Source organism: Carassius auratus, chromosome 14 (assembly GCF_003368295.1).
Source record: "Carassius auratus strain Wakin chromosome 14, ASM336829v1, whole genome shotgun sequence".
In the NCBI taxonomy this organism is placed as follows: domain Eukaryota; kingdom Metazoa; phylum Chordata; class Actinopteri; order Cypriniformes; family Cyprinidae; genus Carassius; species Carassius auratus.
Window position 1 is genome coordinate 29,960,113 of NC_039256.1, and position 16,357 is coordinate 29,976,469.

The 16,357-nt window shown below is 33.4% G+C and overlaps 1 protein-coding gene across 3 annotated transcripts in view; it reads left to right on the forward strand.

The window, feature by feature from the left end:
• The window catches only part of htr4 (5-hydroxytryptamine receptor 4), a 93,403-nt gene that overhangs the window by 58,324 nt on the left and 18,722 nt on the right, over positions 1–16,357 (forward strand). Inside the window, exon 7 of one of the 3 annotated variants that reach the window (XM_026281163.1) lies at positions 11,712–11,796. The exons of the other annotated variants lie outside the window; for them this stretch is intronic. Within the exon in view, the coding sequence (XP_026136948.1) occupies positions 11,712–11,775 (64 nt within the window). The 3' untranslated portion in view covers positions 11,776–11,796. The remainder of the gene's footprint in view (positions 1–11,711; positions 11,797–16,357) is intronic. 3 annotated transcript variants of the gene reach the window in all.

A 16,357-nucleotide genomic window follows, 5' to 3' on the forward strand; every position in this document is an offset into this window, starting at 1 on the left:
TGTTGAAGCTTCTGCTGTTATGTGTCACATGGGAACAGAAAATCGAACGTAGTCTGCTAGAACCCTTAAAACTCTTTTGCTCCCCGTCTGCTTTATTTGTAAACTCTTCACAGAAATATCTTGACGGAGAAAGTTTATTGTTTCACTAAAACAGACTAGAACAGAACTTTTGTGTCCTTCAAGACCGTGGTGTAAAGATTGCCCAAAATTGTTGTTCGGCCATGTCAACATATTCAATATTATTATTATTATTTAACAAGGGTCCATTAGTAATGTCTTTCGAGCCAAAAATAGTATTTTATGTCCATTTTCCTCTCTTTTGCTGACTCAGACGTAAACAAACCCTCAGGCCATCCAACATGTGTTTGTTTCTTCATTGGAACAGTTTTGGAGGAGTGTAGCATTGCATCAATGGATCCTCTGTAGTGAATGGGTGCCGTCAGAATGAGAGTCCAAACAGCTGAGAAAAACATCACAATATTCCACAAGTAAACCACTCAACTCCACTCCATCAGTTAATATATTGAGAAGTGAAAAGCTGCATGTTTGTAAGAAACAAATCCATTACCAAAGCATTTTAACATTCAACTATTGCTTCCAGCTGAAATATGCATCCATTATTCATAATAACTTCCTCCAGTGAAAAAGTCCATCATCTGGTCTCCTCTCAAGTCAAAATCCCCTGACATATTTGATTAGAACTTTTGTTTTGGACTCTTTTTGCTTATAAACAGTGCTTGATCTATTTATATTTCTCTCCAGATTCAGTCGAGGTGATTTTTACACTGGAAAAAACAATATCATGGATAGACAGATTCATATTTTAGCTGAAATTATTGAGAAGTCTGGGTCATTTTTGTAGTTTCCCCTAAAAGAAAATACCATTCCTGACTAGGGATTTAGTTTCAAAATATGACTTTGTTTAAAAACAAAAGTTCAATCTGTGATGATTTGACCCTTCAGAGGTGATGCCAGCTCTGATGAAGGAGATGTGTAGATCAGAGGACGAGGGTCCGTGGAGGACGCCTCTCTCAGGATCTAACCACAAAACCAAGCATGTTATTTTTGAGACAGCAAAGATTAAAGATTTAAGCCAGCTGGTCAAATCTCTCAAGGGAAATCTAGATTGCATTGATGTGACTGTTATTATTAATGCAACCAGACATGGAAAAAATATACTATATGCTGAGTGAAGGGCATATATTAAAGACATTAATATGATGTAACATTGTGTTGTTGAGGGCAATACATATAGTGTCAGTGTGGGAGCAGCTGACCATTTTTTAATTTAAAATATAATCATTTTTTTCTTGTGATTAAAGATTATGATTTGTTTTTAATGGCCGACCTGGCAAACATTAATTTGTTTTTCATGCAATGTGTACAGCATTATAAAAGGCTGTTTTTCTAATTGTGCTCTACAGATCCTAACGCTTCATTACAGTTTCAGAAACATGCTCGTATTCATTCATGTGGTTTTAGTCTCTCACAGTCATCTATTATCAGATATGTTTATTTGAATCAGTTATTGTGAATGTTTGTAATGCAGAACTTGAGCCTTAGTAAATTCGAAGTGAAAGCAAAAGCTGTTATCAATAATAGATGAATGATTTATGTTTTCAATCATTTATGGTTTGAGGTTTTTTTTAAGTAAGAGTACTTTTATGCATGGTTTGTTGGGGACATTTAGTGGACGGCCTGCTGGGAAGAGAAGAAAAACTCTCACAGAGGCCAAGTATGTCAGCAGTTTAACTTTGTTGCACATTACTAGAGTTTCTCTTCGATTTCATTTGCTGGAAACTATAAAACGTTGCGAGTTCTGCAAAATAAGAAACAGGGAGATCATTTCAAAAATGTAGATTTGTCAGATTTTTAAGAAAATAAGGATGCAAAAAAAAAAAAAAGAAAAAAGCCCAGATCCGCCAAGTTTAATTTGAGCCTGTTTGGTTTTGAAATCTTTCTTAAAGTGGTGGTAATAATGAGCACTCGCTGAAAATTGGTGTGCTGTTTCTTCTAATCATATGTTGCAAGTCTTTTAAATCACTTTTGTCAAAAGAGATCTGTGGATTCTGTTTCCATGGGAACAGCCATTTAGACAATGTCTTTGTATGTGGCCATCTCACTCTACACTTAGCATGGCGAGGCAGCCGTAATGCGCTAGTTAATCTAGCATTTCGTTTGTGCATTTTAAAGAGGACGAGTGAAATGGAAGTTTTTCTCAGAAGTAATGGAAATGAGTTCACACACTAAATGGAATTTGGTCAGCAGAGCTCGGTTGACTCTGAAAACTGTCAAGAAACGTGTAATATTTTATTTAACTTAAAGACATTAAGCTATTTTGAGGTTTTTGTTGTATATTGACATAATTTTCATGCCGATTAAGCACATTTACATATGTAATTTGCATACTCTGATGCGTCAAAATCTCATTCTCTTTCATTTGACAAATATGTAATACATTTAAATTTTAAAGTTTGATTGTAATTATGTTTTGGCACATGACTGTGAATATGATTTTGATTGTACAGTACCAAAAATACATAAATTAATATGAATATTAATGTAAATAAAATGAACTGACCCCAGACTTTTGAATAATAGTGTTTCATCACAATATTATTTGCTGGACTGAATTTAAAAGCTGGTTTTATTCTGATCATTTATAACTTTCAAATCTTTTCGTCCCCACACAATATGTATGTCCAGAAAAGTCATTTGCTATTTCCCTTATCTGTGACACCGTAGTTTAACATGGTCATAATAATGTGTTTTGACAGTTTCCAGTGTCCTTTCAGCTCCAGGTCTCTCCATGAGCCCTCAGACCAGATGATTCATGGGAATGAGACACACTGTGCTGTCAACAGTGGGAGTCTTAGAGGAACAGCAATTACTGAGTGCCATCTCACTGTCATTTACATGTCATAGACATCATGTCGCAATTTACTGCTATTTTTTTTTCCATGTCATTTTTTCCATTCTCAGACTGGATAAATGAAGTACTTTTTTCTCAAGTTTTACACTTAAATACATGCACTAGCATTCAAAAATGTTTGAGATCCGTATTTTTTTTTTTCTTCTGCTCACCAAAGCTGCATTAATTTGATTAAGTATACTGTAAGAGAGTAATATTGTGGAATAGTATTATAATTTAGAATAATGAAAATATTATATTAAATATTAAGTTTTAAATAAATAAAAAAATCTGGATTCTATGAATAAGTTAAAAAAGAACAGCATTTATTCAAAATATTTTCTAACAAAATGTCTTTACTATCACTTTTTAACACGTCCTTGCTGAATAAAAGTGGTAGTTTCTTTAAAAAGAAAGAAAGAAAGAAAGAAAAACATACCAACCGCAGACTTTTGAAAGGTAGTGCATACTGATACAAAACAATTATATTTTTAATAAATGCTGTTTTTTTTTACTTTTTATTCATTAAAGATTCCTGAAGAAAACTTATTAAGGTTGAAAGAATCATGTGACACTGAAAACTTGAGAATTAATGCTGAAAATTCAGCTTTGCATCACAGGAATAAACGATTAATCACGATTAATTACATCCAAAAAAAAAGTTTTTGTTTACATAGTGTAAGTTTGTGTATTTGTTGTGTATATATAAAAGCACACAAATACAGCATATATTTTGAAATTATTTACCTGTATTTACATGTATATATTTATATTCATATGATTTATATTACATATAAATAAATGTAATATATTTAAAAAATCTTATATACATACATGTATACGTAAATATACACATTACACATATTATGTGAACAAAAACCTTTATTTTGGATGTGACTACCGGTATTCGCAATTAATCGTTTGACTACTAATTTCAAAGTATATTAAAACAGAGAACTGTTATTTTTCTTTGTAATAATATTTCACAATATTGCTGTTTTTTACTATATTTGTATGAATTTTTTTTTCTTTAAAAATCGTAAAAAATCTTACTGATCCCAAAATTTCAAATGGTAGTGTAGTACTAGTGAGAAATATCATTGAAATGATGCACATATTTATTTATGCTCTCATCACACTAAATATGAATCAGAAAGATGGTTTTGGACATATCTTTGTAATACTTGTTAATCAAATGCATCTTCTTGTAAAAGCAGCTGTTTCAGTTGCTTCATCATCTGCAAACAATGCAAACAGGATGTTTGCTTAAACTGGCGGAGACTGCTGGTCCGCTTCGAGACGTGTGAACTTAACAGTTTCTATTGTTCCCCTGTTATCATTATAAACCGAAATCATTGATGCATCTTTAACTAAACAATCATCTAATGTCAAATCAACTGCACTGACACAGCACATTTTTTCATACTAGAGCTAATACAGATAGCAGCAGTGATATCATAACACTATCACATAAAAAAACAAAAACAAGATATCATCGCCTTCCAATATACAGATACACAGGATCAGAGACACTGGCTTGAACAAGGAACCCGTAGATGCTTGAATGTCTCCAAAGGCCTCTCCACCACAGAAGTTGTTACTTGTCTTAACATGTCCCACTGAAAACGGGTCCAGATCGGGCTCTGCAAATGACCGTAAAGGCTCTCCGATTTGTCCTGCCGCTCTTTGTTTTTCACAGCCCTTTGGAAACCTGCCCGGGACATAAATCGTGGAACTGTTTCCAAACGGCGGGGCTGTCAACATGTTAATCTGGCTGATAAACATTGGAGTGAAGTATGCTGGGATCTCAGGGGCAGCTGCTTTGGAGAGCAGGAGACACTGAAGGCAGGAGCTGTGGGACGGGCGATTGAGTTTAGGGATCCAGACAGATTAACACTGACGACACACACATCTAAACACAGGCCTGCTGTCTTCCGTCTTAATTATTCACTAATTAACCCACAGCTCCACATGGAGATGTTCAACTCATCTGGGTATCGAAGGCTCCTCTGGGTTCTGTCTCGGTGTCTTAGTGGTTATAATTAGCATATCAAACATGGATTTAAATATGATTGCTGTTAAAGGTCAGCACTGTGAGGTTAATGATTCAATGACGTAACGCCTTATTCTATTCGGAATCCTTGTTTATTCAAAATGCATTGAAAATGAATGCAGAGTGAGACTGGAAAACACCTCTCATATCTCTTTAAATTGTCAAAAGTTTAAATTTAGCATGTAAAATATTTTTTTTTATAAAAAAAAAACTGTGGTAGCTGTGGTAACTACGTAAATGTGAAATTAAAAAGGCTGAAATTAGTGTAGTACTTTTATCATTTCTTATTATCAAGAAACAACAAGAAGAAAAATTATTATTATTATTATTATTATTATTATTATTAAATTTGTACAACTTTTATTATTATTATTATTATTTGTATGTGTTTGCCACATTAAACTCTTTGTGTTATAACCATCATGACAGAATCAGATTTTTAAATATCCAATTATTTGAGTTTTTTTATTGATAAAATTATATAACCTCAAGAAAACTTTGATATTTAGAAAAAAAAAATTATTTTTTTATTTTTTTTATTTATATATTTATTTATTTATTCATTTATTTATCCCTTATGGCAGGATTCGTACATTTAAGAGAGTGTGAAACAAAATATTATTTACTTTACCCTTAAGTGGAAAATGTCATTTTTGGTCTTAAAATAAGTATAAACATGAACACGAAGAGTAATCTTGACAAATGTACTGTAATTTGAACTAGATTTTTTATTTTCATCATCTCAAACATTCTTATTTGTCATTGTCTTAAATATTGGTGCAGTAACAATAATACACCAGTGCACTCCAGCTCCCTAGATCCCGTCCCCTCAGGGTGGGTTGTTTAAAATTGTCACAATATTTTGTTTCACACTGTCTTAAACTCCAAAATTATGCAAAGATCCACAACAGGCATCTCATATTATTATGGATTACAATCTGAGGGCACTGAATATCCTTCAAGCATACCAGACCAATAAAATCTATATCTGTTATATATACTGTATGTATGCATACATTACAGCTCTAATTTGTTTTGTGGTATTGTTAATAATGGCCATCAGCTGCATTACTTTAATGAATTATTAGTAGGGATGTAGGTCAGACATTATTGATCACGTGCAAGCAGTTTTTTTTATCATATTATTGCTTGTCTTGAGCAATCATGAATTATTAGCTGGGGTTTAATTTGTAAATCCTCGTTCAACATCGTCAAATACAAAGTCTAGGTATAGTGCATTGTCTGAATCTGATAGCGTATATACAGTATATGAAATATAAAATCATTATTATATGTTGTTTTTGTTTTTTTCATTTAAAGGACCTATTTACTTCATATTCACTGTACTCAATGCATTTCAGATTTGAAAGTTTTCAACAAATTTTTTTTTCCTTTTGTGTTATTCACCTTAAATTTGATTCTGCTATTTAACTGATGAAGCACATGGAAAGCAGAAATCTTTACTGAGTTAGCACTCGCTATAGGAGAAATGTGGAGTCATGAATGCTTCGAAACACTCCAGAGTCCTGATCTCACATCAGCACTGAACTTGATCGAGTGGATTCTTAATTGTTCTTTGAGTGTGACTCTCTCGGGACAATGTCACATACGTCTAATTCAAAACACACTGCAGTTCTGTGAGGATGATCTTCTGAAGGCCAGGCAGAGAAGAACATGTAACGTCTGCTGCTCTCAGAGAGACTGTTTGTGTTGGACTGAGGTCTCTGGCTCTAAAAGCCTGCAATAAATCACATCTATTAAGATTTATTTGTGAAATTATGGTTGGCTTACTGAGGAAGGCCAATCATTTCTGACAGTCTGCGTCAAAATCTACTGCTAAAATAAACATGCAGAGCTATTAAATATGAGTCAGTGATGTGACACTTATTTTGTATTTGTCTAGATTGTTCAAAAATGCATTAAAAATTCACACAGGCAGTTGAATACAGTCGTCTTTTATAATGAACATTCAGTTTCTAAATAAGAGGTAATTTTGTTGTTTTTGGGAGCATAGTGTTGAAATCTGTAAGTGGTGTAACTTGTATGGTTTTATAAAAAATTAATTAATGAATTAATTAATAATATAAAAATGGCTGAAATTCTTAAAAACAAAACTTAATAAATAGGCATAAATATATTGCCACTGTATATATATATATACAGTGTGTGTGTGTATATATATATATATATATATATATATATATATATACTATATATATATATATATATATATATATATATATATATATATATATATATATATATATATTATAATTATAATAAATTAAATAATTGAATATGGTGTACAAGAATAATATTTAAGGTGCATGGAAATAATATTTTATAAATTTTTACTAGTTGGTCAATTAATATATGTGAAACCAACATGAAAACAAATATGTAATTTCTAATAACTTAGCACATGCATGCTTTTAAACCGATTTCTGAAGGATTTCACCTTGTTGATGTCCTGGGCATCTTTATTTGTCATTGATCCATAAACACATTATGCACTCAGCACATTAGTGGTTTGTGAGAGATGAGGGCATTGAGCTTGTTCTGAGATTAGGTCTGGGGAGACATGAAACCTACATATTATACACGAGCCTCAGCGCAGTCTGCTGCTGTTCTCTTGAGAGACGTCTGAGGGCACATCACGATAAAGCAGTCAGCACATTTCAGTTTAAAGCTGTCTTCTTCTAAAAGATTAGTGCTATCCTCACCCTGACACCCCATCTAGATGACTAAACTAGAGCGGTCTTATATAAGGCACAGATGTTTATACTAAAAGCTTGCGATGCATTGACTTTAACAGAAGTGTGACTTGTACACTAATACCTAGTGCTCTTCCTATCTAGAAATCAATATTGGTAGGAAAAGGCTGTTCCAAACAATGGGTCACATAAGTGTAATGTTGTTAGCATAGCATTATGCTAATGTCAAGCTGAATTGGCAGCAGTTATGAAATTAATCTCCCACGCACTTTAGGTGAGGAGCACTTCAAAGGTAAGACAGCAAGGCAGCTCATTAGATTTGGGTTTGGAAAAGTGTTGACCTGCGCAATCTTTAGCACACAGTGTGCATGCAAAGCAGTCATTAGCTATATAAGACACGGGTGGCGCTACTAAAACCAACAGCAGTTTCACGCGTTCGCTGCGCTTGAGCTGCAGTGATATATGAGTTTCAGTGAGAGAGATTACATGCGTGTCTGCAGTGATGGACATGTGTTTCTCAGCACAACACGCAGATATGCCGATGACAGCTGGCTTTTGTGCGAATCATCAGTCGTACAGAAGCAAACTCAAAACTCTGAGCTTTACGCTCAAACTGATGGCAGTTCAAGCTCATGCCTCATGTTTTAAAGTTATGATTCTTGTCTACAACTTCTATAGGACAACCCAGCTTGCCTGTAAATTTTTTAACATTTATATTAAGGTACTAGCCGTGGATTTTATGAAGGGAAATTGTTAAGGAGTTTTTGAATGTGGATTACGTAAAGGCTTGTTCACACCAAGAATAATAACAATGAAGATAACCATGTTACCGTCCTTACCAACCATCGATAATGTTCTGGTTATTACAAGTATTCACTGTAGTTTTGTTGTCGGCCATTTCAAATACTTGAGCTCTTTAAAGGAGTAGTTCACCCAAAACTTAAGAGAAATTACTGAACCTCGGGCCATACGAGATGTTGTGAGTTTGTTTCTTCATCAGAACAGATTTGGTGAAATGTAGCATTGCATCACTTGCTCACCACTGAATCCTCTGCAGTGAATGGGTGTCGTCAGAATTAGGGCTGAACGATTAATTGCATTTGCGATAATCATGATTAATCGTTTAACAGCACTAGAAAAAAACTTGATTTTTCTACCACAAAGGCTGCGATTACACTCTGTCACGTAACACGCAAGAGTAAAGAGGTTTGTTCAACTTGAAGCAGCGCCTTCCATTACAGATTTGCGCAAAACTTTTGCCATTTTGATGTCGGAGGTTCTAGTACATTAAAGAATGATCATATGACTTTTTACATAAGCCATTTGACCTGAAAATGCAAAAACATTTCCATTGCAGTTTTGCGAATTATTTCTTTTTCGCATTGCCTGAAAAACCACCTCATGTGAGCATAAAAACTTTTTTGAGATATATGGGTATTTTTGCAAAGTTGACGCATTTCCATTATGCATATTTTCAGATCGCAATTTCAATTTGCACAGTTTGAAGGGTTATGGAAGCGTGCCTCATGTCGTACAGTATTAAACACAGAGGGTCACGTCTATGGGCTTATCTTCAAGCCATCGTATTGCTTTCGCACTTGATGAAGTACTTTCCCGTTTTGGCTCTGGATTTTGATAATAAGCATATGTTATCTTACATCAGCGATCTCTCAATACTGTCTCACTCAGGACAGGATGTTTTCTTCAACAAACCTCAGACTGAAACAACACCACGCATATGTCAGCTCTTATGCAGGCCAGCAGCGCGCCTCCAGTGCTTTGCTTTTCGAAAATAAACTTCCTCGAAATGAAACAAGGACTGACAGGCAGATCAAACAAAATGCCCACTGAGAAGGAAACAATATCTGTCATTTTTAGTGAGTTTTATTCTGATTGGTGCTGTCAGTGTGCTTGCGCTAGCAAGAATTGAGATTAACTGCATGCACATTTCACCAGACACTCCAATGGCTTTTATAGTGAATGATCAAACCAATGGTTAACACACTAGGTATTTGTATAGATTCTGATTTATTAATCATCCGAAAAGACAAACAAGAAATAAATTAATTATGACTTTTTTGTTGTTTTTTTGCATTGCGTCTTTATTTGCATCACAATTAAGCCCAATTCCCATCAATTTATCATTACCATAATGAGTTCCAGTATTTTCCTACTGAGTTTTTGTTCCCATTATTGTTAAATTATTCACCATAACATTTCAGTGATATCTTGTTATGATGGATTTTGTTATTGTTTATAATAATTAAGAATAAAGAATTGAATAAAACAAATATTACAATGCTTTTTTTATTGTGTATAAAATAATTAAATCAAGAATAAAAATAAAAAGAGTACAAAAAATGTATAATGTTATTTTTATTGTTTTCAATATTTAAAATAAGAATAAAAAGAGTAGAATGAATACTATTATAATGCATAGGCTGCTTAACAGTTTAAATAATAATAATATTAATAAATACAAATAATAATAATTTGCACATTAATGGAAATAGGAGGGAACTGTGCTTAACTGTCATGAAAACAACATCACAATTCCTAAAATAATTTGAAATATTTAGAGGTCAAATATAATCTTCTAATAATTTCCCTCATATAGATTTGAGTTAAAATAAGACATGTTTTGGCATGTTTTGTAAAATTCGACTATAAATTAAATGAAAATCTTCTAGATTCTTAATATTCACAATATACAGTGTTTTAATTGAAATTGTGTGGTTAATATAATATAGTATTTATATACAATTCATAATGTTTATCTTACATCCTTTCCATCACTTGTAGCATACAGCCCCCTTAAGACAGTAAAGAAGTTTAACTGAAGATGTGACGTCTGAGATGGATAGATTGACTTAAGATTCCTGCAGGGATCGTTGATTTGCACTTGTATTTATTGATGGCAGACTTCTTAAGGACAGGGGTTAGGATTTCATTAGAGAGGTCTGCGAGTCTCCACGTCAGCACTGTTTGCTTTAAACACACACATATATAAATGGCATTCTTATCACCAGCTAGGAGAGTGAATGTTGATCCGTAACCTTTATGAGAGGCGGCTCAGTGATTCATGCAATGGTTCTCGGGTCCACTGCGAGCATCTGTGTTTGAGTAATTTATGTTATGAGCCTATTATGAAGCCAGCAAACGAGGAACCATAGATACTGTGTATTTTAAGTGTCGCCTACTTAAAACCAGGAAAAGAGCTGTTTACATGGTACATAAAAGCCTAGGCAATCTATCAACCTGGAGGCTCGTGAGCTTTCAAGTTCTCGTTCAGCGAGAGGTGTTTACTTTGCATAAAGTGGGGAAAACGTCATCTCTTATTGAGAGATACAGTAGCACTCATATTCTTTGTGCACATTGAAAAAAATGTCCAGTGTTGACCTAACAGAGTTTCAAACTTGTCCCAGTTTGTTCATTGTCAAGCCCAACTGACATGTGCTCTGGTTGGTTGCTTCTTGCCAATTTCTTTGTTTACTACAGTAACCTCAGACTTTCTCAGCTAATTAATTTACAATACAGCATTACATACGACACCCCAAAGAATAACACCCGTATTGTGTTACAGTGAAACTAATTTCCTAATTATAACATAACTCTCTTTCTTTCTCCTCTGTGTTTTCTCTCAATGTCTGTCTATGATTGGGGAAACTCATACTGTTATTATACACATTTTGGTTTTGGAGTTTTTAAACGAGGACGGGAACTATTTTTATCTGTGCCAAATATTGTCCAATCCTAACAAACCATACATCAATGAAAGCTTAATTATTCAGCTTTCAGATGATGTATAAATCTTAAAATCGTATAAATTTAGAAACATTTACACTTAAGACTGGTTTTGTTGACCAGGGCACATGTATATATATGCTCTTATCCTCTCTCCTTCAGTGTTTGTTGTTGTTTACAAGTATGCAACGAATCAGTCAGCACTGAAATAACCTGCTTGTCCTCTTCTCTCCTCCTCTTCCTCCTGTTCTTCCTCTCTGTGTGCTTCCCCTGTCCTCCTCTTCTCCAGCGGCTGTTCCTCTGCCTCCAAACTGCTCCTCTGGTTCTGCAACACTAGGCCTGTTCCTGTCTAGTGCTGTGTGGGGAGTTTTCAAGTGAGTCCTTGTCACACTCACTCACACACACTCTTTTCTTTTCTCATCTCTTCAAGGTTTCTTTCAGCACTTGACTTTGCCTCATTCGTTCAGCATGGTATCTACATTTAAAAAGCTTAATGGTTTGCAATGCATGTGTAAAATCACTTTTAATATTATTGACGCCGTGGGTAAGGGATATGAGACCTTGTGGTGTATTTTTATAGCTCAGTAAACGTGATGTAAGTGCACTGCCTTTCATTATAAGACTGTTTGAAATTAATTTAGACAAGAAAGTGATGAAGAAACCACATCACATCTGCCTGCATTACTGTAAAAGTATGATGTGTGGTTACATATTATGATTGGAGTTGGAGTTAGAACTGTCTATTTTATATTAACCTTTTGTTTTTAATGCCAGACTTCATTAATTTGTTTATTTTGAATAATCAGCTTTTGTTTTGTGTACTGTAAACTGAGTTCAAATATAAAGGGCAAAAGAGATGGGGTACGATTCATTTGTAAATATTTGATTGAATTCATTTTTTGTGAAATATTACAATATTAAATAATATATAAACTGGGGATTCATTTATTAACATTAATTAATATATTGATTAATTAATTATTGATTATATTTATATGTAGAATACTATTCAAATATTTTGGGGTCAGTAAGATTTATTTATTTATTTATTTAATAAATTAATACTTCTATTCAGTATGCATTAAATGACCAAAAGTGAGAGCCTTTGAACTTGTATTAATCAAAGAATCCTGAATAAAATATGTCACAGTTTCCACAAACATATTAAACAACACAACTGTTTCCTACATTGATAATAACCAGAAATGTTATTTGAGCAGTAATTCGGTATATTACAATGATTTCTGAAGATCATGTGACACTAAAGACTGGAGGAATGATGCTGAAAATTAATCGTTGATCACAGGAATAAATTACATCTTACAATATATTCAAATACAAAACAGTTATTTTAAACTACAAAGATATTTCACAATATTACTGTTTTTACTGTATATTTTTATTAATATAAATAAATGTAAAAATATATCATCTAAAATTATAAACTTTTTATATACCGTGTTTTCCGGACTATAAGTCACACTTTTTTTCATAGTTTGGCTGGTTCTGCGACTTATAGTCAGGTGCGACATATTTATAAAAATTTATTTGACATGAACCAAGAGAAATGAACCAAGAGAAAACATTACCGTCTCCAGCCGCCAGAGGGCGCTCTATGCTGCTCAGTGCTCCTCTAGTCTACACTGAAGACATTGAGCGCCCTCTCGTGGCTGTAGATGGTAATGTTTTCTCTTGGTTCTTGGTTCTAAATAAATGCGACTTATTGTCCAGTGCGACTTATTTATGTTATTGCGACTTATAATCGACTTATAATCGACTTATAATCCGAAAATTACAGTATTTGTCATTTAGTTTACAGTGAACAATAGATATAATGTAATGTATATTTATTGTATAAATTAAAAAAAAGCAGTCATAAGTAGCGCAGGTATATTTTATGGGTCAAAATTATGGATTGTTTTTTTTTTTTATGCCGAAAATAATTAAGAATTAATGGACAACTTTAAAGGAAATTTTCTCATTATTTAAATTTTTTTTTGCACCTTCAGATTCCAGATTTTCAAATAGTTGTATCTCAGCCAAATATTGTCCTCCTAACAAACCATACATCAATGAAAGCTTATTTATTCAGCTTTGATGATGTATACATTTCATAAAATTGACCCTTATGACTGGTTTTGTGGTTCAGGGTCACATATGTTTATTAATAAATGTAAATCTAGATTAATAAATGCTTTAAATAGTTACATATAATTGGTTTCATTCATTAGCTGATTTTAATTGTAAACCAAAGTGTTGTGGATTTAACAAGCAAACACATTTTTCATTAATTTCCTGCAAAAACAACTATATCATTATCAGCGTTTCATGACATACATTACTCATACATGATAATACAAGAATTTGCTTGAATCGCCCACCTCTATATAAAAGCATTAAAAACAGATCTGAGCGTTATGATGGAGATGTGGTGCGCTCGTCACATGTTTCCATTGAGACAGACTCCCGCTTTCCTCCTAATGAGCACACTCCTCTCACGCAGGTCTCACTAAATTATCCTTTGCCAATAATTGCAGTTTCTCTCCCATTGTTGATGCCTCATCACCGCTTTCTTCTCAGATCACAACTTTCTAAAGATCAATAGGTGCGATAAATTGAGAAGACGGCTTTTAAACAGGAAGTCAGGGGCAGCTGGGTCTGTGTTAGCATAACACAAGATTATAATTCATGAGTCCCTGTGCTGGATGAACTGACTTGGTTGAACGTGACACGCTCAAACGTACCTCAGAGGAGCGTCACGCAACACGCAACAATATTCCTCTAATTGTCTGGGTTGATGTATCCAGAGCTATGAAACGCTCAGAGCCTTGAGCCTCTGGTAATTTGACTGCTATTATAGTAAATCAATGGCCAAGCAGGTTACTGAAGAGCCAGAGCCGAGAGACCAGTGCATCTAATAAGATGTTTGGCATGTGTTATTAGAGGCGATGTGGACTGCGTCGTTTGAGGACAGATGTTTCGGGGGACGTAAGGTTAGCCGGCTGGGATTTGTCACGTCTCTTTCTCTCACTGATCTGGTTCTGATGTTAAAAAGCAGACCTCCTGCCTTTTTTTAACATGCTGCCTTCTGTCTCTGTGTTCTGAATAAAATTGCACTTCCATTAAGATATTAAGCAGCACAACTGTTTTTAACGTTAATAATAATAAGCAGCAGCAAATCAGCATGTTAGAATGATTTCTGAAGGATCATGTGACGCAGAAGACTGGAGTAAGGATGCTTTGACTGTATACTATTATTGTTTTGATGCTTGAATCAAACATCAAAGCAATAATAGTTAGGTACATCTTTATATTTTTTTTTACATACATTGGAATGTGTCTTGTTTCATTTTATTTCTTCTGAGAAAAGCATCATATAAGACACCCACCAAAAATGTATCAAAAGTTGAACCCGTTTTTTTTTTTTTTTTTTTTTTTTTTTTTCATTTAAAACTTTTACAAGTCTTATCCACTTTACTTCAAACCTCAAGCTTTCACCCATTTTAAATTCTAATTTAGTATGATTACTATTATATAATATGTGACCCTTAAGTGTCAATTTTTCGAAATTGAGATTTATAAATCATCTGAAAGCTGAATAAATAATCTTTCCATTGATGTATGGTTTGTTAGTTTATGATGATATTTGGCAGATATATAACTATTTGAAAATCTGGAATCTGAGGATGCAAAAAAAATTATAATAGTTGGGAAAATCACCTTTAAATTTGTCCAAATTAACTTCTTATGCACATTAGTAATCAAAAATTCAGTTTTGATAAATTAACGGTATGAAATTTTATATAATAATAATAATAATAATAATAATAACATAATCTTTACTTAATATCCTAATGATTTTTGGCATAAAATAAAAATCCGTAATTTTGACTCATACAATATTTTTTGGCTATTGCTACAAATATACCTCAGAGACTTAAGACTGGAATACATGTAAGAATGAGTGTGTTTCAATTCATCCATATTTTGACATTTTATTTTCATTTGAAACATTAAACTTGCATCGATTGTGTTTTTTATTTAAATAAAATCACTTTTATGTACGTTATATATCAAAACACTAGTAAATTTAATTTGACTCATCTTTGATCCTCAAAACGTGAGATTAGTTTGATTTCTTGACTGTAGATCATGAAAAACTGAGAGAACATGGATCTGACCCAATGATCAAAACTCATCTAATTCCTGCAATTACACCACTGTTTCACAGCTACTGTTATTTTGCATTGTAACAATCAAGCACATTTTCCTAACAAATATCCCCCTATTTTTACTTTTGTTTATATACTAATTATTAACGAAATTATATATTCATATATTTATTGGTATATACTTATTAGATAGTTAATCTTTAGATACTGTTATTATGAAAAGATAGTATAGATAGTATAAATATCTTATTATCACATTATTTTATATATTTATTTTAATCTTATTTCTGCTATGACGTGTTTAATTCAAGCCTGGTTAAACTAATCTTGAAACATGTCGCTCTTGTTTGAACGAGGAAGATGATTTCACTGTCGTGCCACAATGACTTTTAACAGTGGGTGGTAATCGGTGGTTTAATTGGATTAGCCTAATAAAATATTTATACAGTGGTAAGAGAGCTGAAATGATTTGATTATTCAATGTTTCATTTATTTGATTACAAGCTCACTGAGAGTGGCTTCAGGCAGGAACATTATTCCACTGAAATGATGTCACTCGGCTCGGTGTGTTTTGCGTCCATAAACAGCTGGATTAAAGTGTGGATTTTGGTACTCATAACCCCATCTGCCAGCACACATTTTGATTTCCACCCCCTCAGCTGGAAATAGGCCAGTTTTCAGGAATCAACTCTTAAAAGCCAATGCAGTTTTAGTGCACCGTGTGTGATTTGTGTTTTTATTTCATGGCTGTTGGTGAATTTAT